The sequence below is a fragment of the Narcine bancroftii genome, chromosome 6 (genome assembly GCF_036971445.1).
Source record: "Narcine bancroftii isolate sNarBan1 chromosome 6, sNarBan1.hap1, whole genome shotgun sequence".
In the NCBI taxonomy this organism is placed as follows: Eukaryota; Metazoa; Chordata; class Chondrichthyes; order Torpediniformes; family Narcinidae; genus Narcine; species Narcine bancroftii.
Window position 1 is genome coordinate 1837970 of NC_091474.1, and position 25150 is coordinate 1863119.

At 37.6% G+C, this 25150-nt stretch overlaps 1 protein-coding gene across 16 annotated transcripts in view; it reads left to right on the forward strand.

The window, feature by feature from the left end:
• ripor3 (RIPOR family member 3) overlaps positions 1–25150 on the forward strand; it is a 186002-nt gene that overhangs the window by 143437 nt on the left and 17415 nt on the right. For all 16 annotated transcript variants that reach the window (XM_069883659.1, XM_069883644.1, XM_069883646.1 and 13 more), the window contains 6 exons: positions 5347–5472; positions 9757–9902; positions 18009–18138; positions 18406–19071; positions 21646–21785; positions 24228–24384. In XM_069883659.1, the coding sequence (XP_069739760.1) occupies positions 5347–5472; positions 9757–9902; positions 18009–18138; positions 18406–19071; positions 21646–21785; positions 24228–24384 (1365 nt within the window). The remainder of the gene's footprint in view (positions 1–5346; positions 5473–9756; positions 9903–18008; positions 18139–18405; positions 19072–21645; positions 21786–24227; positions 24385–25150) is intronic.

Consider the following 25150-nt stretch of genomic DNA (forward strand, 5'->3'; position numbering starts at 1 on the left):
GTTCTATATGCAGTACATGTTGGCTTATATTCTTGCACTAGAGAGGGGGCAGAGCAAATTCACCAGGATGTTTATGAGATGAAGGTTTGCATATATTTTAATGCTAGGAGCATTGTAAGGAAGGTGGATGAGCTGAAGGTATGGATTGACACTTGGAAGTATGACGTGGTAGTGATTAGTGAAACATGGTTACAGGAGGGATGTGACTGGCAGCTAAATATTCCTGGGATTTAGTTGCTTTAGGTGTAATAGAACCGGGGCGGGGGGGGGGGGGGCAAGAGGGTGGGGGGTTGCACTACTTGTTAGAGAAAATATTATAGTGGTGCTTAGGTGCGATAGAATAGAAAGCTCGTCCAGGGAAGCTATTTGGGTGGAAATGAGGAATGGGAAAGGGGAAGTTACAATTATGGGGGTGTATTATATGGGGAATGCGAATTAGAGGAACAAATTAGTAGGGAGATAGCAGATATTTGTAATAAGCACAAATGACTAGATTTAGAATGCTGTCCATCCATTCCTCATAGCAACCTCATTAGTTGATGGCATTGTCTGGTAGAAAGGTCCTCCCCTTAAAGCTTTAAGATGCAACCAAGTGCACTAAAATGTTACAAATCCGTCTCATCAATCTTAGAATACATCTTGCAGATTCATTTCTTGTTATAAAATGTACTCTTAGATCAATGAGAGAAGAAATGAGGACAAAAGCAGAGAAAGCCACCTTGGTATTTATGAGAGAGCTAAATTTAGTGGATGCCTGGAGAATATTGTGGGGGATTTTAATTTTCCGAATATTGATTGGGAAACCCATTCCGTGAAAGAGCTGGATGGGTTGGAGTTTGCAAAATGTGTGCAGGATAGCTTTTTACATCAATATGTGGAGGTACTAACTAGAGAGGGAGCTGTGTTGGATTTATTGTTGGGGAATGAGATGGGTGAGGCCAAATTTAGAGTACTGTGTGCAGTTCTGGTCACCGATTTATAGGAAAGATTTTAACAAGATAGAGAGAGTGCAGAGAAGATTTACAAAAATGTTGCCTGGGTTTCAGCAGCTGGAATACAAGGAAAGATTGAGCAAAGTAGGTCTTTATTCCTTGGAACGTAGAAGGCTGAGAGGGGATTTGATAGAGGTGTTTAAGATAATGAGAGGGATAGAGTTGATGTGGAAAGGCTTTTCCCATTGAGAGTAGGAGAGATGGATACAAGAGGTCATGGGTTGAGAGTTGACGGGTAAAGTTTTAGGAGTAACATGAGGGGGAAATTCTTTACTCAGAAAGTGGTCACTGTGTGGAATGGGCTTCTGGGAAAGGTGGTGGAGGCAGGGTCAATGTTGTCATTTAATAAAGAGTTGGATAAGTCTATGGATGGGAGGGGGATGGAGGGATATGGGCAGAGTGCTGGTAAGTGGGATTAGAGGAGGGTACTTGGATCAGTGCAGACTTGAAGGGCCAAATTGGCCTGTTTCCGTGCTGTAATTGTTATCTGGTTATATCTGGTTATATTTATGAGGAGCAGCAATTAATAAGGTGGTTTTATTTTCTTTGGAGCAGTGGAGGCTGTGTGGGAACCCGACAAAATATGAAGGGTGGTGAGCAAAAATATTTAAAACTAGAGGACTGGTTTGAGCTAGTGGAATTGTTCTATTGAACCGGTGCGGACTCGAAAGGCCGACATGGCCTGTTTCCGCTCCGTGAATAGTTATATGATTATATGTGTTTAGAAGGATCGGAGGATTTTTTTTCACCCAGTGGATGATTGTGGCTCTGAGAGTTTACAAAGTACTGGGAAGTGAATTGACCATGTATGAGTACAAGATGGTTGCATGGACATGCTGGCTGAAAGGCCTGTTTTACTGCTGTAGGACTCTGTGATTCTGAGTCATTTAGGCCTGGAATCAAAATCATATTCCAACAAGAGTTGTCACCATGTGATTCTGAGTCATTTAGGCCTGGAATCAAAATCATATTCCAACAAGAGTTGTCACCATCTTTTCTCTTTAGCAATATATAACTAGCAATAAAGATGTAAATCACAAGCATTAATATAACTTCCTGCTGTGATCAGTTCTGAGCCAGCTGCTTGTATAGATAAGGGTGTGGTTGACACGCAGCTAAATTCTCTATTGCCGATAATCTCTGATGCATGTTTGGAAAAAAAACCATTTATCCACTGGGTCCTCGTGCTTACATATCTCACTCCGTCATCCATTTATCTACCGGGTCCTCATGCTTACATATCTCACTCCATCATCCATTTATCCACTGGGTCCTCATGCTTACATATCTCACTCCATCATCCATTTATCCACTGGGTCCTCGTGCTTACATATCTCACTCCGTCATCCATTTATCCACTGGGTCCTCATGCTTACATATCTCACTCCATCATCCATTTATCCACTTGGTCCTCGTGCTTACATATCTCACTCCATCATCCATTTATCCACTTGGTCCTCGTGCTTACATATCTCACTCCATCATCCATTTATCCACTGGGTCCTCGTGCTTACATATCTCACTCCATCATCCATTTATCCACTGGGTCCTCATGCTTACATATCTCACTCCGTCATCCATTTATCCACTGGGTCCTCGTGCTTACATATCTCACTCCGTCATCCATTTATCCACTGGGTCCTCATGCTTACATATCTTACTCCATCATCCATTTATCCACTGGGTCCTCGTGCTTACATATCTCACTCCATCATCCATTTATCCACTGGGTCCTCGTGCTTACATATCTCACTCCATCATCCATTTATCCACTGGGTCTTCGTGCTTACATATCTCACTCCGTCATCCGTATGCTGCAAAGTGCAATTACTAAAAATGTTGCAATATTAAGCCTGCTAACTGCTAGTTTCAAGTTTCCTGGTCAAACTAGTAAATTATCCCTAACTGGCATCATAACCATAGAGAGAAAAATGGAGGAGGCATGTCCTCAACAAAAAAAATGATCACAGATCTCAACGAGATAGCTCTTAACAAAAGAGTTTGAAATATCATTAGAATTACAATGGACTGAGTTACTTTATGCACAAAATGTAACAACAAAGCACAACTCTTGTAAATACTCAGAATGTAAACAAAGGTTCTGATAATCAGGGCCAGGAATCAAGTATCAAGTATCTTGATGCAGACCTGTGTACATTCAGTGACCTCACACACCTGGTCATGGTGAATAGGCATCTTGGCGCCTCACAGTTTGGCGGGCAGCAACCTCCTTTGAAGAAGACCGCAGAGCCCACCTCACTGACAAAAGGCAAAGGAGGAAACACCCAACCCCAACCCACCAATTTTCCCCTGCAACCGCTGCAACCGTGCCTGCCTGTCCCGCATCGGACTTGTCAGCCACAAACGAGCCTGCAGCTGACGTGGACGTTACCCCTCCATAAATCTTCATCCGCGAAGCCAAGCCAAAGAAGATTCCCCCACCAGCTTTAGCACCAATCTCAGGCAAAGCTCAATTCACCACACCTCCATCAACTGTTTCTCATACCTGACATTCACAGGCTCCACTGAGCGATCACAAACTTGGACAGCTGCAAACCTTACACCACACTATTACAGCTGACAAATGCTGCTGTTATTCAACTGCAACTAGCCCATCACTAATGCTAGATTGTAATTAACATATTCCTTTCCCCCTTCCTCCTACCCCTTGGAAAATAAAATGGGATTGAATCACAGTTAAAGCAGCCAACCAGCAGGTGAAAGGCTGGCATTACTGTATCTTTGGCCTAGGATGGGACTGAAAGGGAAGATATTTTCATACCTACTCATCACCATTATCCCACCTCCTTTCATCCGACAAATTCTTCCGATTGATGGAAGCTTGCACCTAATTCCCCCTTTCTATCTCCCATTACCCACCCCCAACCCACACTCTCACTTACCACAACTCTTTGGTCTTTCTGAAATTAAGCAAAAATGATTGAGATATGAAGGATTTACTAGTTTGCCTGATGGATAACAATTTGCCATTTATGAATGTGAGAACATTGATTTTTTTTCAACTGGAGTTGCTAAGCAACCTCAATCTTATCTATTTTGGATTTATTGACAGCATGTGGTGTTTTAAGTGATTTAAAGCAGCTATTCTCAATGGGGGCCATAGAGCTCCCCTGGGGGCCACAGCACATTTAAGGGGGATTGAAATCATAAAATATATTTTTTGTTTTTTATGTAGTCAGTGGGAGAGAAGTACAGAAAAAAAACACAACTAAGCTTGACTGCTTCACAGGGAAGGGGGCCCATAGCCAAAAAAGGTTGAGAATGGCTTCTTTAAAGAATAGTCGGCTGATCATCGCTCATTGTGGTGCTCAGTACAAATGGTTGCCTGTCATATTGCGCTAGTTGCTTGCTTATGTGGCTATCATATTTCTCAATAAATTTATTCCCCAGGCTATTCTAGTGTCAATTTGAATTTCATATGTTGCACTGCATTGTGGTTTCATGTGCTTTTCATGTTTTTGTCAAAATTGCATGGATGTTGATCATTGAGCATATGACGCATTGCTGAAGGATTTATGCACAAATATTCCGCAAAAATGGAGCCTAACTGGGGGCATTCCCATCTTGCTTCAGCGTGGAAGTATGAATAAATACCTTTAATATTTTTATAAATGATCTCACTTTAACAATGAGGCACAGCAAGGTGTGATTTTTGTGGTGAAACCTAAATAGGTTGCAAACTTCCTGAAGTCATTATTATTTTCAAATGAAGGTGTGATCAAGCATTGGAATAATTACTTTCTGGAATATGGAAATGATCATTTCTGCAATTGTGAATCTATTTGAAAAGAAAAAGAATATTTTTTCTATGCAATTTGTAGGCCAATTCTTACTTAAGATAAAGTGAGAATTTGTCTTTCATTGTTTCTGCGGATATGCTGCTTGTTGGGTTACAAAACCAGAGATGTGAAGCAAACTCCAACACCTCACTGACAGGCAGTTTTTGAAGCATGCCATCAAATTAACAACAATGTCATTAAATGGGACTGCTTCATTTTCTTCTAGCTGCCCAAAATTCACCAAAGCTTATTGTAAAACAGCTGGCAGTTTGCTCACTGACATTAGTTGATTTACTGATTTGTTTAATCTGAGCTGCTGAGCCAAATGCAGGATGACTTTCATAAGCTATTGTGCAGATCCTTAGAGAATTTCTGTGTAAAATTCTGTTATTCTATTGGTCTGATTTAAAGCTTCATACAACAAGCTAAACAAATCCATTATTATACAGTTTGTGACTATAACCATATCTTTTCTAGGGTCTTGAAGGGTAAATACTGTGCCACCTTGTAAGTCCAATTTCTAAAAACAGAATCGCCTCTTAATTTGTACATAGGTACTGATTAAATATGGTCGACAGAGATGGAAGTTGAAAGGAAAGATTGATGCCAATGATAGACAAACATGGGATGAAGAAGAGATGGTTTTCCTTCCTCATATTAATGAAGATATTGAAATAAAGGTACATTTTGCAAATTTGCAGAAAAATGTTTAAATTTTTAAAAATTAAAGTGTGTTAGCATTGCTTACTCTTACCTTCAATAGAGCACAGTCCATCTGGTGATAAAGTTCTCTCTTTATCTGCAAAAGTGCCTTAACCTTTTTCAGATGAGTTCTCCCCATTATGCTATCAGGAGTTTTAATTTCCTCTCACCATGGGTCTGTAATATCTTGCAGGCCAACTTTCATCATGCTGAGAGAATGATTACATGCGATCTCCAGGAGCAATCCTCAGAGCACCCAAAGGTTTCTGTAGGGAAGGAAATGTACCTGGAAGGGCATTTACTAGGAACTGGCACAACATCCCATTCATCTACCGTTTTAATCAAATGTATAAAATAGTGCAGATTAACTTTATTTAATTGATTCTTTTTAGAATCTTTTCTTAAAACATAATCATTTTCTCTCAATCGTTTGGCAACCAACAAGTGCATGGTTTCCAAGAATTCCACTTAAGTGTCAATAAGATACAAAAACTTGACCCAATTATTTCCCAAGTATTGAACAGTTCTCTATAATTTTGGGATGTGCAGTTCAGTAGGTTCCAGCAACCTGATTAAAAACAACGGGTTGCATGTACGATCAGTGCTAACTTCCTATATGGGTACCTCCTGGTGTAAGTGTGCAAAGGGGAGCTGGTCAGGTCCTTTAGAACAAGACCCTTCACTTAATGGTATATAAAAGAAACTGCAAAGAAATGTCAGAAACATCCAGAACAATCAAATTTGTCAAGAATAACTGAAAGTATTAAAAACAACAAAAAGAGAAGAGTAGAAATCAGAAACACTTTTTTTTTAAAAAGTCTGAATTCCATTTAGAATTGGGGTGTCCTTCCTGCTAACTCCATCTCTGGAACGTACAGGTGGAAAACTACTGACAGCTGTTTTGGGATTTCTGTGCATGTGTGGAAATTGTGAAGTTACTGCGATAATGTTGGTGGATTCTTGACAAATGAATGCGGATAAAAAAGTAATTAATAGAGTATTGTAATCCACAACCATATTTTTAGTGGCTGTTATTGGTAGTATTTTTATAATCATCATCTACAAGTATATTTAGATAATTTGACATCTCTAATAAGTATGGTTTGATGGAGGTGTGACATTTTGATAAACGTGTCTGCTCCCAGATGTTCCATGCTGTGGCTAAAAAAAACTAAGCACCCAATTAGTACTGTATATGGCTCTTTATGTAACCTTGGTTAGATAATAATTGGTGGCTCCACATGTATGATGCCTTCCTTGTTTTCTCAGGGTTATTTTTAGAGTTGCTGACATAACCATTTTAAACCTGACATGAGGTTACACAATTTGGTATCTCAACTGGCAGAGTGGATACCGCATATTGTCATGGAAAATAGGAATAAGGTGTAAAGAGGAGTGGGAACAGTGCAACATGGAGAGGACTAGGTGAAATCAAGAAGAATAAAAAGAACAGTCACTGAAGCAATATTAAGGGCAAATACAAAAAGGCATTTGGAAAAGTTGGAGTTGATAAATAAGACCAAGCATAGCTTTGTTAAAGAGAAATCGTGTTTGATTGGCCAGATGTTATAAAGAGGGACTGGATAGGCCAAGACCTTCCTCCCTGCATTGTTGGAGGCTGAAGGGTAACTTATAGAAGTTTTTTTAAAGCTATAAATAAGCTAAATTAACTTTTTGCTGGTGTAGACAAATCGACGACTTGACATTGGTTTAAGTTGAGAGGGGCTGTGTGCTCAGCCCATTCTTGATCACTCACAAATGCAATAGAAGATTCAGCTCCTACCTCTTTGGCAGGTAACATAACAATCATCGGCCTCATCGGCAGCAACGATGAGTCGCACTACAGAGAAAAGATGGAAAATCTTATGAAATGGTGCGAGAATAACAACCTGAGTCTTAGTGTGGACAAGGTGAAGGAGATGATTGTGGGCTTCAGGGGGACCAGGGATGACTGCCCTCTGCTGCACAGTCATAGCTTGGTAGTGGAGAGAATAGAGAGCAGCAAATTCCTCAGAGTTCACTTAAGAAGTGACCTATCCTGGTCACAAAACATCTCACTAATCAGGAAGGTGCAACAGCATCTACACTTCCCGAGAAGATGGAGGCAGGCAAGGCATCCTGTCAACTTTTTACAAGAGCTCTATCAAGAGTAAGAGTGTTCTAGTCGACTACATCACAGTGTGGTATGGTTGCTGTAGAGCATCAGATTGGAGGTAAATCCACAGGATTATAAGGGTACCAGAGAAGTGAAGTCACATGTGGATAGGGTGGTGAAGAAAGCTTATGGTATGTTGGACTTTATAAATCAGAGCATTGAGTCTAGGAGCTGGGATGTTATGTTAAATTGTACAAGCCAGGTGAAGCCAAACTTCAAGTTTCATGTACAGTTTTGGTCACCAAAGTATAGGAAAGATATCAACAAATTGGAAAGAGCGCAGAGAAGATTTACTAGAATGTTGCTGGGGTTACAGGGTCTAAGGTGTAGGGAAAGGTTAAATAAGTTAGGTCTTTATTCTTTGAGTCTAGAAGGTTGAGAGGGGATTTGATTGAGATATTTAAAATTATTAGGGGTATAGATAGAGTTGACGCAGAGAGGCTTTTTCCTTTAAGGGGGAGATACAAACAAGAGGACATGAGTTGAGAGTTAGGGGGCAAAAGTTTAGAGGAACTTCTTTACATAAAGAAGTGGTGGGTGTGTGGAACAAGTTTCCAGACTAAGTGGTGGAAGCAAACTCAATATTAGCATTTAAGGAGAAGTTGGATATGTAGATGGACGGGAAAGGAATGGAGGGTCACGGGTTAAGTGTAGGTCAGTGGGGTTAGGTGGGAGAAAGTGTTCGGTGTGGACTAGAAGGATCTGTTTCTATGCTGTAATTGTTATATGGTTCTATGGATCACTGGGGTCTCCCTCTCCCACCCCTCCTCCCTCCAATCAATGTGATTTGCTGGATCGTTTTCTGAAGAGGGTGCACAAAATTAGTGAGGATCTCTACCACCTGTAGGCAGCATCTTCTAGCTACTCCTGTCAGGGACGAGATAAAAGAGTATCAGAGCCAGAACCACCAGGCTGAGAACCAGCTTCTTCCCATGGGCAGTGAGACTGCTGAACGCCTGATGAACTACTCAGGCAAACCCTACGTAACTCTACTATTTATTTAACAAATAATATTTATTTATAGTAATATTTGTATTTACATACGGTGCATATGTACTATTTGTCTGTATGTGCATGTCTGTACATGTGTTTGCAACGAGAACACTGTTTTGTCAGTTTGTACTTGGATGATAAATAAACTTGAACTCTTTAGCAGAGTCTTCTGAAGAGTCTCTTTAGGAGAATAGTTATAGGGATGAAGGATTTCACATTCCTGATTAGATTGGAAAAGCTAGATTTGTTCTCCTCAGAGAACAAGGTTGAGACATAATTTGATGGAGGTGCTCAAGATTATGACTGAATTAGACTGGGTAAATATTTCTGTTCGAGATGTTCATAGCAGAGATTTAAAATCTTGGGCAAAAGATGCAAGGGGTATGTGACCAGTTATAATCTGAAACATTCCTCTATAAGGATGATAGAAACAGAATCAGTTTGTAAGGAAATTAGATGTGAACCTAACAGAAAATTGAAGAGAATGGGTCTGAGCAACTAGAAATCCAGGGAGCAATTGTCTCCTGCCAAGCTGTAAAAAAAAAAATCAATTTTATGGTTTATCAAAATATTTTGGAATTGGGAATTCCATAGATTAGTTTTTGTTTATTTGATTCAAAATTCCTTTATTTTCATGTAATAAAACAGTGTAATATTACATGAAATTGCCCTTATGGCAATAAGGCAGTCAAATTTGCCATCAGCAGAAATTGCTGGGTGCCTTTTACATTCAGAGAAAGAGAAGCATATATCAATTAATTAATTCTGTTTGAAAGTTGAAATACCATAGTATTTACCCAAGAACATGGTTCTTTTAAATTATATGATCATCTGTGGTGCTCTCTGAATACCCAATCAATTGCTTCTTCTCACTTTTATTCCTTCTGACAATCACTCATGATATTTGGCTTTCAGTGGCATGTCCATTTAATGTTGGAAATTGTAAATGAGTTGTTCTCTGAGACAGAATGTATTCCTTGCTGAAGATTGGCTTAGATAGGTATATTGAAATGTTAACAATTTTTGCTGTTCCTAACATGCAGAAGAAAATCCTTTGCTCTGATTCCTATAAATAAAGCCATGAATATTTGGAAAAAGTATTTTTTCTGTGTAGGTGGCTGAAATGAAGGGGCTGATGACTGTTTTGGTTGGAACAGTGTCTTGTGAAAGTGCAAATTTCTTCACGGCAAAGCCTCAGATAATGATCGTGGATATTACTGATCTCGGCACTATTAAGCTTCAGCTGGAAGTCATGTGGGAGTAAGTATTGATTTAATATTCTAAAATTGAATGCATTTCTTCAGCAAACTAGGTTATTCTTTAGATGCAGATGTAAATTTGATCAATGAAGTTTAATTTGTTCTCTCATGGGGTTCCAATCTATGGATTTACGGTATATTTAAAGACATTATTGAACCAAAGTTCCTTTGGTAAATGACTTACTGAAGATGAGATGAATGGTTCAATGGAATATCCTGACAAGGAACTGGAAGTAAACCCTGATGGAAATGCAGCACATCATGTCAATATTTATCAAACCATTTTGAGTCTTGACCAGGACATGAAGAAGTTATTCTGTTATCTTGAATGTATTCACAGTCCATTGTTAATCACATTTACTCATTATCCACACCTGAAAATCCTATTTGCAAATAGTTTGTTTCACCAAATGCTGAGTTAAACATACTTGCAAATTCATTTCCAGCTATGATTTGAAATAAATATTTGACTATATTGAAAGTTGTATCTGAAATCTTTCACATAGCATCTTATAGATGCTGTGGGGAAAATCAACTGACTGAACTAATATATAAATATTTTGTGCATATGCGTGAGACACCCACAAATGCTGTGGTTTTTATATGTTCTGCCCTTCACACATCTTTAGTTTTAAAAAAATTATACAGTGGATTACGCGTTTTTCGTGCAGTAAAATAAATATATATAAACAAATTAGGAAAAAAAGCAAGTGATTTATCATTTTATCCATTAGTGATCCATAAACAAGTAATCTAATGTATAAATTAATCCAGTACATACACAATGTGAAAGGACATGGGGCCTGCAGTTAATGATCACCAAGTGCAGTTAATAGATCATCAAAATCTACGGCACAGTACAGGCTCTTCGGCCCAGTGTTGTGGCCACCTACCTAATAACCTGTTCTAACTAAGTCATGGAATATTCTACATTGATTAAGATTGTATCCCCAGGTTTCAGCCTCGTCACAGGAATTAAACCCCGCAATAGGTTTCTGATGTTGGAACGCTAAGAAAAGTAAATCTATGGATTTGTGAATTTCTATCAACCCATAAATCATAATTACCTAGAAATTTGTTCTCATGGCTCTGAAAAATTTCCGTGGTACGCTCTTGGAAATTAGTTTATCCTAGTGCAATTACAAGTACAACCATTTACTATCTTCCTAGGAATCTGCCCATTCTACTGTTGAGATGCTTACTATTGATCTAAATGCATCTGCAGTGTGAAATTCTTACTTGTACTTGTTATGTGTCCAAAGGACTCTAAAACCAACAGCAATAGAAATTCATCAAGACAATGGCTGCTTAAACAAAACTGGTTTCATTTTCTTAATACAGAATAATAAGATCAATACTTAACTTGTTACTATGAACTTAACCCCCTTTCTAATTCTAAGTGCACATGTATACAATGTTTGTGTGTTCAGGAAAGTTCTTTTTCACTGCCCAATCATTCACTTCTCCAAATTCACTGGTACCAGGTAATCTTCCAGACTGTGCACAGAATTGAACATTTATTATCTTCACCAGGTCTTTTTTGGTTTCAGAGAGATATTTGTTGTTCGTTGAACACACACAAACTGATCTTCTCCAATCAGCAACTGAAGTGTTTTGCCAAAGAAACTTGCCCCCTCTTGGGGTTTTCCAAAAGATAACCTCTTCTTCCAGGTGACTACAAGGAGGTTTTCTTTGTCCCCTATCCCAGGAGAAACACAATAACAGCCACAGCCCCTGCAATGGATGACAGAGATTTAGAATAGGCAGAACTTGGAATAGGGTCTTGCAGCAGGTCTGTAAACTTGCAGTCTTCCACACCAACTGCTACTGAATCTCTCATTCTCTCTTCCCCCAAATAATGAATGTTTTCTCTCTGTTTGCAAAACCACATGACCCCTCTTGGAACAGCAACCTTCAACCAGTAATTTAAACTTCTGGCACTAGTCTTAATAGCAAAAAGATTTTAGTTCTTGAGCCTGGCACTGAACAAACGTGCTGATCCATTAACACCTACTTGTAAAACTCTCGCAAGTTCTGTCCCATCGTCTCAGCAAAGCCAATTGGAGACATGAAGTCTATCCTTACTTGGCACTTGTGATGTTGGTGAAATGTGACCTAACAACTAAACCTCACAATCTTTCCCCTTTTAAGATCTATTTTATCATAATTTTATTAACCCATATTATTAACAAATATCAATAATATGAAAGTTTTGTTTTGAGTCTTCCACTTTGTATTTCAACCACATTCTCCTGTAAAGTAATAGTCATAGATAACATTTTAGGTCCACACACACAACCTGTCTAACCTCATCATGGTTGGCTTTCTATCTTCATTCCATTTTTCCTCTTCATTTTCCCCAGAATAAAATAGATTCAGTGAGTAAATTGGCCTCCTGAGTCTTCTTCTATAGTGGAGAATTCCTTCAGTTCATTTACTCTCAAATGTTATCCTGAAAACTTGAGTAAGTTTATCAAATAAAATTTCTCTTTCATTTACCTGGGTGCCACAGTTGGCGTAGTCATTAGCGCAACGCCATTACAGCCCCAGCGATTGGGTCTTGACAGGGGTACGAATCCTGTGCTGTCTGCAAGGAGTTTGTATGTTCTCCCTGTGTCTGCATGGGTTTTCCCCAGGGGCTCTGGTTTCCTCCCACCCTTCAAAATGTACTGGTGGTGTATGTTAATTGGGAGTAAATTGGGCGGCACAGTCTCGTGGGCCGAAATGACCTGTTACCATGCTGCATGTCTACATTAAAATTTAAACTGTCTAATCTTGCTGATATTTTCAAAATTCTTGAAAATCAGCATTGGGGTTTTTAATTACTAATCAGATTGATTATGTGGGGCTAAAGTTTACTTACTATCAGGCCGATAGTTAAAGTTATCAAAATGATATGTTGACTCTGTTCCTCATTCCATAGATGCTGCCTGAGTATTTCCAACATTTATGGTATTTTGCTTTGGAATCTGTCAGCCTCGACAGGTTGTGTCAGATTAGTGTGTTTGACCATGACTCTAAATATATTGCTGATGAGAATTAATTGAAATAATATCAAGACTCGTGGAAGCAAATTTGGCAAATTGCCCATGTCCCGAATCAAATTCCCCCACACACTAGCCCCACCTGCCTGTATTTGTCCCTCTGAACTTAATCTTACCAAGTATCATTCCAAATTTTTTCTTAAACATTGTAATAATATCCACCTCAACCACCTCTTGCAACCAATTCCTTTCACTCACCACCCTCCCTCATATAAAAAAAAATTGCCCACAGGCTCCTTAAAATATCTCCCTCCTCACCTTAAATCTATGTCCTCAGGTTACTGATTTCCCTTACTCTGGGCAAAAGACTGGCATCTCTATTAGATCACCCCTCATCCTCCTTCAGTGCAAGTAGAGCCCTAGCCTTTCCTTATAGCTCAGGCCTCTGAGTCCTGGAAACATCTTTGTAAATCTGCAAAATAACCTCATAACTTCTATATACATACTAACAAAGTCCAAAGTGCCAAAAGCCTTTTTGACTACCCTATCAACCTACTTGCAAGGTTCTGTGTACCTGTACTCCTGGATCCCTCTGCTCTACAACACTGCCCAGATCCCTACCATTCACTGTGTAGATTCTATTCATGTCAGACCTCTCAAAATGCAACACTCACTCATAGTTCTCTGCATCAAATTCCATCAACTATTTCTTTGCTCACCTGCCCAATTGATCAAGATCCTGCTGCAATTTGTGATACATGACCTTCCACTTAAAATACAGAGTAATTTAGAAAATTGACATTTTGAATATTGGTTTTTTAATTTTGCTTCTTTGTGCAATTTGTTTAAGCAAGATGATCTCTAACCTTATAAATTCAAATACCTCAGAGTGTGCCTAGACCACAGTGTGCTTTTTAAATGTTCTGTGAAGTTGATGAAAAATTGCTTCTGCAATGCACACAGGCTATTGGCAAAATGTTTAGTGAGGTAAAATTGGCTCTCGGGGGAGAAAAGAAAATTTGGGTGGAAAGGAAAATCCTCACAGCTTTTATAAATCCCTTTATGACTGGCTCTAGAGTACATTTGGCAGAGGCCTGATGGTTGTCCAACCTCTCAGCCAGGGAGTATGATTAGGAGAAGAGAAAGGAACCTTAATAAATACACTTTAAAAATTGATACAAAATCCTTCAACTCCATGAAGAACTTGCAGTGGAATTTGTGATACATATGGCTGGCAGATGTAACCATTTCACTCTTCTGAGAGTGAAACCTTGGTGACCTGTATGAAATGAATATTTTGGTGCTTTGAGTCCATGTCATCTTGTGCATGTTTATTTAGGCATCCCCTAAAACTGAATAATTCCAGTGGGAGCTGCGTCTTACTTTATAGCCAGAGCCAACTAATTTGGAGCAGAACTGTGACTCTGGAAGCAGTATCCTTTTATGTTCGCTGTCTCAAATGCACCTAAAAAATTTCAAAGAATGTTATATGAGGTAAAGATTGTTTACTTGTTTGATCAATTCTTTTATAGGCCTTTTGCATTTTGGTTTCCCTGTCTGAATATTTTCAGGTTGCAAAATTTATGACTTAATTAATTCAGAAAACAGACAATAACTTTCTCTCAGACCTCTGCAGTGTTATGATAGACAAATGTGCTAGAGAAACTCAACAGGTCACGTAGGAACCATAGGAAGTAAAGTATCAATATTTCTGGCCTGGGCCCTTCATCAGGAATAAGATTTGTCTCATTCCTGTTGAAGAGCTTAGCTTTAAAAAGCTCCTTACCCGTTACTTCCTATAGATGTTATGTGACCTGTTGATTTTCTCCAGCACAATTGTGTATTTCACTTGACCCCAGATTCTGCAGATTTTCTTGTTTAACTGGCTATATTGCAAAGTGATTTATTTTCAAATTCCGTACTGCATACCTTCCTTTCAATTGCACATTTGAAGTCTGTAAGTTACAAAATTCTTTTTATTGTAATAGACCAGTATTGACTGCAAGTCTATTAAAATGTTGTTCTCAACTGGGTTTCAATGCCATTTGTCTTCTGAAATTGAATGAATTCTGATAGGTTACATTTCATTTGTTTCCCTCTTATCCTCCAGTATTTTGGCTTTACTGTTCAATTTCTGTGTTCCTTATTCTCTCTTTTACAAACCAAAATTCCCCATGTTTGTAATTGTTTTCTAGTATATATCTTCTTGCTTTCAAGAGTTCTTATCTTCTTTCCTACAGTCTCCCCTGACCATTTATAATGTTAACTGGGTTGTAAATGTAAATTACTGCTATAATTGGCATTCTCTGAATATTAATACATTCCAGCTTTTCCACAAAAGTCATAGCTAGGAAATAATATTTGGGCACTATTTATAAGCATTCCACACAAATCTGTTTAAACTGAGTCGGATGTTTGTAATAAGGTAATGTGAGAGAAAATAAAGTGATAGTTTACAGTGTTTCTGCATTCTAAAACAAAGTGTATTATTGATGCTAAATTCTTAGACTTTATGTTCTGATCCATCTTTCAAATTTCATTTAATTATACCTGAATGAATCCAGAAAAATAAAGACCCTAGACAAGAATGTGCACATAAAATGGCAACACACATGGAGCCAGAACTTAAATATTGGAGGAAAGTGTGGACAGTGTTCTTACACCAGCTGATTTTTGCTGATTAACTGAATCTATAGTTTCGATCAAATGAAATCCTTTTCCTATTTGAATTTTTTTTTAAATAAGTCCATCTTACTGCCTTAGAGGTTCGTCTGAGATACAGTACACAAAAGTACTGGAGAAACTCAACAGATTGTGCAGCATCCACAGAAGGAAATAGGCAGTTCATGGCTCGGGCCTGATATATCCAAAATCTACCTGATTTTCTGCATTTCTGAAAAGAGATCAGGCTGACTGCTATTTCTTGCCATGGATGCTGCGTGACCTGCTAAGTTTCTCCAGCACTTTTATGTACTACACTGCACTAGTCACCAGCATCTGCAGACTTCTTGTTTATGTCCATTTGGTCTGAGGTATTATTGTTTCTGACTTGCTACATGGTACACACAGATTGTAAGTGCGAAGAAAACTGTGGTTAGCAATAGCTTAGTACCAGAAAGTTATTTTTTCCCCTTTCCACTGTAAAGTATCCCGTTTCCTCAATTGGACATCGTTGCCCAGAGGAGTTTCAAATCAATATTGCCACCTTAAGGTAACATTCTGGAACAACACTACTTCATGCACAAATTTGTTCAGTGTTAGATTCTAAGCAGCATGTCGTACAATTCTGTCATTAGGCATTAAATAAAGAAAATGAATGTTACCTCATTCTCAAAGAAAGTTTTCTTTGAAATTGTCTTCACTAAAGTCACTGCTGGACACTGAAGTCTGCTGCATCTATTTCAGTCAATTAGTGTGGAACTGTTTCTGAATTAATAATGCTTGAATTTTGGTGATATGTAATGGTGGATATTTGGAATCCTTTGGTTTGGCTTCTGATATGGAAGATTGAAACATATATCCAATCAAAAAATTAGAATCTACTACTAAAGTGCAAATAAATTTTAGGATTGTTCACAAAACAGCTATTTACTGAGTTCCAGTTTGAGGGTGGGGTTTTTTTCTGTATCCAGTTTTGGAAAAGGAAAAGTCACGGTCATTTAAAGTTGCATTCCAGGATAAAAATGTAATATCACAGACAGAAATTGAAATATGCCTCTAATTTTTATAAGCTAGTTTTTATTTAGTGCATCTCAAATGTAGACCTTCTGTTGGTGAATGTGAGGACATTTCAGAGGGGAAAGGGCTGTTGTCAACAATTGTCATGGTAAATGAATGTCTAATTTTGACACTCACAGGAAGTACTTTATTTTAGTTCTTCCTTCGAAGTTTAGTCACAAGGAAGCCTATTAGAAATGATGCATGCTTTTGGGCTCTAGTTTATGTTCTTCATTCAGCAGGTATGAAATGTGTCAGAAAGGACCAATCTCACATGAATTTCAACATTTATTTCTTTGCAATGCTTCCAATAAGCAGGGTTTAATTGGAAACTCTGCTGGAGCCATGTTATATGCAGATAGGACTTAAATTTGGAGCAGATTTTTGATTCATTCGATGCATGATTCATTGGGCTCAGAAAATAATTCTTTTATGAATTCCATACAGTTACTTCTTTATAGATGAACTTGGAGTTCCGAGTAATTGTATATCTTTTGCCTTGTTGTTTCATGATCAAATTAAAGTTTTTGAGAGAATCAACTAAGTTTTCAGATGATGTAATGTAGATAATACACACAAGTGCTCGAAAAACTCAGCAGGTCCCTCACCATCCTCAGGAGGCAAAGATCTATAACTGATGTTTCATGGCTGAGCCCTTCATCAAGATATGAGCAAAATGTCAAAATAAAAAGGTGGGGAAGGGGGCAGGAGGAGAAGCAAAGCCCAACAGCTGAGAGGCCATAGCATAGGCAGGCTGGAGAGAAAAGCTGAGAATTGATCAGGGGAGTGGTTAGCTCTGTGAATACAGAGCTGGAGGAAAGGAGGGAGACATAGGGAAAAAGAGAGAAAAGTGGTGGGTGCAGGAGAGAGAGATTTTTAAAAACTCAGAAGTCAATGTTAATGCCATCTGGTTGGAGTATGAACGTTGTTCCTCCAATTTACTGGTCTCAGTTTGGGAGTGCACGAGACCATGGACAGAATGGGAATGGGGCAGGGAATTAAAACGGGTTGTCACTGGGAGATCCCCACTATTGCAAAATCTGAGTCAAATGAAAAACAAAAATCTAATTTGATGGTGTCACCTGTTCTATTTTTATGCCATACGCAATTGGAAGTACATTTAAGTCTTGTATTGTTTTCAATATGAAACATCCCTTAATGAATAATAAAATCTAACATTTGACATTTATATTTGTGAATTTAATGTTATATCAGAAAACTGAAAATTTTCAGTGAAACTCCACTATATTTTATAGATTAACCATGGGCAAACACAGAAAAAAATATAAACTGACAAATGTAATATTTTGTTTCCAAAGATAATGAGTAACAAAATGGAAGTTTGCTTTTTTTAATTCCCTGTTTTTAATTTAACTCCCCCCCCCCCCCCCTTTACTTTGCCACAGTCCATTTGATGCAGAAGGAATATCAGTAACCTCTGGCTCAGTTTCAAAATTTTCTTGGCCAAGTAGAAGAGGTTCTGTGTATAACTGGACACCTCCCAGCACCCCCAGCTTCAGAGACAAGTACTTTTCTGTAAGTATCACTACGAGGATGTTTCATATTGCAGTCCACTTTTATAATCTTTGGCAGTCAAGATGATAAATTAAAATTAATCCAAAAAGGAAATGGCTGCCAGGTGTTGACTTCTAAATGTGTACAGCACTCTAACATAATATCATAGACTTGTATCAAATAACACAAACTGCAAAAGAGTTATTATAAACATTTCAATAACTTAATTTTCTTATATCCTGATAATTTTAGGATGTATTAATCTTCTGTTTTTAATTCTGTTACAAGAAGCACATTGGACAAGAGGACAAACTGCCCACATTATGTCAGGAAACAAGAGGAACTTTCATCTTTAATAACTCAGAAAACTGTTTCCACAATACCTTTTTGTCATCTGTGCCTGAAAATGAGAAATGTTATAATAATGCAAATATAGATAAACAAAGAGGCAGTGACACTAAATATGGCACATTAGAATTTGAAAAAACTCACAGGGTATTATCCCAAAGTTTTCAGGGTGGTCTTTCTACAAAATGTACTGTGCAACCTCCAGATGGAGAAACAAAAATTCCCGAGAAAAGTGAAGTTCAGAAGTTTTCTCAACAATCCAGACAATTTAAAAGTAGTTCATCACTGGCAGAACCCATCTTGCACCTGGGACCACAGCTGAGGCTTCAGCGGATGATTAGAAAATCTTCTGGACAGGAATCAACTGGCCAAGTCTGGAGTACAGATCTTACAGATCCATTAAATCCACAGAGATCTTCGACAATATCCTGTACACACAAAAAAAGCACTCCAGTCTGCTATGAAAATCTCCAGACAGATTTCATTTCGGTAGATATAGGAAATGTCCTTCAAGAAATATTGATTATTCTGAAGACAGATCAAAGAAACTATGAAGAATTACAAAATCTAGAGAGGCAGGTTCTGCACTTGGGAGATATTCTCAAGGTATGGTATGAGCAATTTTTCAAACAAGTATATTAATAAATATTGGAGACAGAGTTTAATTTATTTTAGGAAAAGATGTGTTAGAAAAGCTAATATTTAAAGGAATGGAAATTGGTGTTTCTTTTATATGCAAAACATTAAATAGCTATTAGTGTGTCATTGCTCATTTATTTTGGAGTTGGGAATCAGTGTTAAATATTTTAGAAAGTACTATTTTGCAACGATGTCTTGAAATTGGGATGAGAATTGAATGAGATTTCAAAACAAAAATCACTCAAATTACTTCAATCTGAAAGTATCTAATTGTGAGGAAGTGGAAATTATCCCAGGGTGGAACATGCAATATTTATAAATGATTAAAGAGGGAGGTTTCCTGCATTCCTTAGTAATTTGATGAAGTGATCACTCCCCAATTTAATATTATCTTAGAGATTTCTGTCAATAAGTTAATTGATATTTCTTGATAGCTAATGTCCTTTGGTTAGTGCATCTGGGTTCATTTCAACTCTGTGAATGACATGTTATACAGGCTAAGGTTGAAACCAAAGTGAACTGATTCTGAAATATTTTAGTGAGTATGGCAATTTTCTCTCCAGTATTCTTTCATCAGTTGTAGAGAAAAGTAATTGCTCTATTGAATCATGCAAGTGATGGGGTACAAAATACTAAATAGAAACTATGTAAGTTATGTTTTTCTTTTGCTTTCATTCGAAATGGTCCCTCTCTTGGTCCTTTGTAATGATCAAAATTTTGAGAGTAAATGATGGTATGTATGTTTATGAGTTGCCTGTCTGTTCTGGCATTTCACAGTTCTCTAATCAGTGGTGGCAGCTTGCAAAGTTAAATCTGTTAAGTGATGCTTTATCTTTGACCGCAGGAGGTTGGAGTTTTAATTTTTTAATTATTTTACTTTTTTTACATGAAGAAAAATAAATCATCTTAAGGTTATTTTGTAGTCAAATCTTTGTCTGGCTTGATGAAGAATAGTAAAGCTGACAAGACTTCAGGTGTATCAGCATCCAGAAAAAAGCTAAGTTAACATTTTAATTTTGAAACATACCTGTCCCCAGGTAGGCTTCAAATCCACTGTTTAGCTGTCCTGGGCATATGGGCACACTCAATGGACCAGATTTTGAATGCACTGTCAGGTTATAAATGAAGTAATTCCCAGATTATGTCTCCTCAACTCTGATCATGTTAACTACCTTCTTCTCCAATGACTTTATTGCATTTGCAAAGTCCCACACAAACAAAATCAGCTGTCTAAGTGCCTTCCTAATTCAAGCACTTAGAATATTTGGAGTATTGGTGATGTGATAGCATCATGCGTAGTATTTGAGGTGCCTAATTTCCACAGCAACTATAATCATTGACCTAATATAAAAACATCAATAGCAAATTTTATTGCCAAATGAGCCAAGAGATTAATGTTTCCAAAAGACCAGATTTTTGTATTTGCAGCACACTAGCTTATACAGGTATACCCCGCTTTACGAAAGAAGAGCATTCCTGAGAAACTATTTGTAAACTGAAAACTTGTAAAGCGAAGACCCAATGACTACAATTGGAGGCAATTTTTGTAAAAGCGTAAACCCATTATAATTGCTTCGTACAAGTGAATTTTCATACTTTTGAGTATTTGTAAAGCAGGGTTTACCTGTATTTAGGAAACTGTTCCATATTAAATCAGCACAATGTTGCATTATCCTTATTCCCAAAGATGAAGACCGTAAAAATTTTTAATTTAGACATACAGCAGGATTTCAGACCCTTTTGGCCCATGAGTCTGTGCCGCCCAATTGACCTACTACCTCTGGTATGTTTTGAATGGTGGAAGGAAGCCAGAGTCCACTGGAGAAAACCCATGCAGACACGGGAAGAAAGTACATACTCCTTACAGATAGTGTGCGATTCGAATGGGCTCCTGATCACTGGCGTTGGTAACAGCGTTGGACTAACAGCTACATTAAACCTTGCTACCCTTAGATCAGCAGAGATATTCCCAGAAATCTGAGAAAATACAAAACGGATTATTGAATACTTTCTAGTCATTGTGACAAGTTAAATTCCGAACATTTTGCCAAATTCTTCCTCAAAAATCCATCCTATTTATTACAAACATATTTTTCTTAGCCCCCCTCTTAATTCTTGCTATAATTTGAATATTTCAGGCTCTTAACTTGTAATCACAAGATTCTCCAGTGATTGTGACAAAATTTGTATCACAGAAGTATGTTTTCACTGAGAAATTCACAAATATCCTTTTAATTCGAAATATATTTGGATAAGACCCCAAAGTAAATTGATAACATTCCACTGTGTTGTGTCTTCAAAGCTTTAGAATAAGCTTGCTAAATTAATCAAATGAGTAAAAAAATGATGAATATACGAACAAAAGAATAAAATACACATTAAACCTCTAAAAAGAACTTGCACATGTGTAGAATTTATGGTTTTTACTGTATAATGATGGAGCATTTTACAAATCAGTGACAGTTATAATTTGCAGTAATTATGGAAGATTGAATTGAATTAGAATACTTTTTTAAAAGATGCATTCTTTGTTATAAACAGAAAGAAGTTACAGAGAGCGCAAGTGCATCTACTGTTAGTCTAACTGTTGAAACAGCCCTAGAAAGCTTTAATTTCCTGAATGCTGACTCATTTGAAGATAATCTTTCATGCTCTGGGAGCTTTAGGATCAAGCACGAAAAGTAGGTAACTGAAAATATAATAATAACGTTTACTATTGTGCTTTATGGCTGAGAAAGTCAGTCATCTGGTGCTATTTATTTCACATCATGTTTGAAACTTGTACATTTCCAAAGCAGATTGTAATTAGATCCATTTCCATGTGAAATTCTGCCAGTTTGGGACAGTATGTGATAATGAACATCTCAACAATCAACATTGTATTAATGATTCAATTTCTGGATAATCACACATTTCCTGGAAATTGTATCACATTGTTCTAAGGAGAAATTGAAGTTGATCATTGTTACTATATCAAACAACACACAGCTTTGTGTTGAATCCCAGCCCATTTACTGTTTTGTTAAACTTGCGTACTCCCTTTGGAAATGTCAGTTACCCCATCACTTTGCTGACCAGTAATCTCCCTAATGGCCTCACAATGTTATCCATCCATCCTTTTACTCCATTCTCCAGAACCAGGCTTCTATTTCTGGATGATGGATCCCAATCTCCCATTAGCTTTGTCCTCCCACCACCCCTCAATCTTTGGTTACCACCACAAGACCTTTTCATTGCCTGACTAGGCCCCAAATGTCTTCCTTGCCTTCCTCCATCACCACAAGAAACTACATCTCCTGTCAAAAGCCCATCTCCTCCAGGATCCAAATCTCTGGCAACATACCAGCCCTCCACCTTACCAGACCCTGATCTCATCTTCCCCTTCATCTTCCAGGCTTTAATCAGGCCTAAGACTGCTGACCCTTTCTACTTCTTCCCAGGTCAGGGCCTGAGCATGCATCTCGTGATGTGAAAGGAAATGTGCAATGGACTGTCAGCATTTAAATTTTTTAGTGAGACTCGTGTCTGACACAATTGTGGATGTTGTGTCTTTAAGTGGGACTAAATTAATTCTTGTCTTGTGTGTTTTAGACAAGACAAAGTGAACTTGCAAGATTATTTTACTTTTTAAAATCTTTACAGGTGTAGTTTTTTTAAACAAAAATTCTTGAAACAAATCCTGGTTATATAAGTTGTATGGGTAAAGATTTTATTTTCTCAATTTTTTCACAAAAATACACAAAGCAATATTGTTTAGGAAGCCATTGGTTTTTACAAATGAAGTTAGGAGGTAGAATAAATTATGTAAAAGGATATAGCAGCTTTCAAAGAAAGATAGTAAATTAAGAATGTGAGCAAAATTATGCCAGGTAGGGAATATTATGAAGGTTTGTTTCAGTCATTCCTTTTAGATCCCAGAAGTGCAGAGAAGAATATCATTATGGTGAGATGCAGATACAAAATAATGTTGGTGTATGTGAGTGGTTCTCAACCTTTTCCTTCTCACTCACATCCCACTTTAAGTATTCCCTCGGCCATTGGTGCTCTGTGATTAGTAAGGGATTGCTTAAGGTGGGATGTGAGAAGGTTGAGAATCACTGCTCTAGACCTAAGTGTTACTGAACTATTTTGCTTGAGAAAAATTGTCATTGCCCCATTTCATTTGGAGTTCTGAAACTGCAAGAAATGAGTCCATTAGGTACGATTAAAACAATGGTTTTCAAACTTTTTCTTTCCACTCACATACCACCTTAAGTAATCCCTTACTCATCACAGAGCACCTATAACACAGGGAATACTTAGTGGTATGTAAGTGGAAAGATATAGTTTGAAAACCACTGATGTATGGAAATTATCATCCAAAAAGGGTAATGGAATATTGGTTTTCTCCTTGAGGAGGATCATTACAAATTGAGGAAGTAATGCTTCTGTGTTGTTCCTGGTCATCCAGAGGTGCTAAACATCAGATAAAATGATTGGGTTTGAAATGGGTAGAGTGCTGTTTCATCAGGATGGAACCAGAGTTCAAGTGGTCAAATTATAAAGAGAGGCTGCAGTTATGATACTGGAAAATAAATTAAGGAATGTAACAGAAAATATTTAATATTATGAAATAGATAGAGTGGGCAAGTATGAAAAAAAAATTCTACCAGTAGCAAGAAAGCTAAATTTAGGATCATAATCCAAGAACAATGGTAAGAGTTGAGAGTTGGCTTGTATTTACCATAGCAGCATACATTAATTGAGGCCTCCCTCTGTAATGTTCAGAATCAGATCAAAAAGATTGAAAACATCACCTCTTGACAATAGCACATTGAGAGAAACAGTGCATCTGTCATCAGAATGAAAAGAGCAAGTCACAGGGTACCACCTGAACAATGATATAACCATCAAGGAAATCTTCCAAAATTCAGATGCTCTTCATTGAATCCAACACCTAAATTAGGCAACAGTATGTTTTTCTGGACTGATTTGCACAAATTGAACATATTCTGCTCAGCCTACTTTTGTTTAACATTGGGGCACACCTCACATTTACTTGCATTCTAAAATATCTTTAGTGCTATTATCTGTGAGATGTGCTGGTTACATTTATCTTTCTTTTGTACTCTTCTGTTTTACAGGAATGGTACTTGCAATCAAGGTAACATTTGTCTGCTTAACGGGAGTGGAGATTTGGGAATTAAAGCAGCAGGTACCTTTGTTGCCTTGACAACAAAGAAGCAGTGTCTTGATAAAATCCTATTAACACACCTGCAGGTGTGCAAAAGACTTCTACAGGTAGGGAAAACAAATGGGACAGATGACCCCTGCATTATAGCAATTAGGATTACAGAAATTTCCCCCTTATGGAATTCACAAATCATGACCTAAAAAATGAGATAATGGAATAAAATTCCCTCTTGTGGAATTTGCATGTTTTAAAAAAAAATCAGTAAATAAATCACACAATATTTTTGCTCTTCTGGTTTCTTGACATGAGCAGATAATGTGGCCTCATTTCACCAAAACTTGCAATACAGATCATTTTTAGATGCAGAATCCACCCTTGTTTTGCAGGGGATGCCTTCAGTTATTTATATACTGTAAATTTTTGTCACGTAATCCAAGACAGCACAACTCAAGTTAATCAGATTCTTCAGCAAATTGACTTTTCGCCTACCCTTAAATTTATCATCATTATTTTTTAATGTTCAGTCAGCTTTTCTAAGTATCTTTCAAATCTAAAATTTGAACGCTTTTATGAATATCTAATTTACAATTTGAAAACTACTTTTCTTGGGCTGATTCAACTGTTTTTATTTCTTTTCAAAACCCACTCATTTTTAAAATTGTTTTCTTTCTTTCGTAATTAAAAATAGAGAAATTGAAATGGAGACACCAGTTCATACAGTGTCAGCTTTCTTTCCAGATGTTGTAATGCAATTTGTCGAGGAAGCCCACTTTGGATTATTTGCATTTATTACTGGTTCCAATGTTTGTCCAAAACATCAGTGGGTGTTAGAGACGGGGACCACATGGACCCATCTGCCTGTCTTCTCGGCAA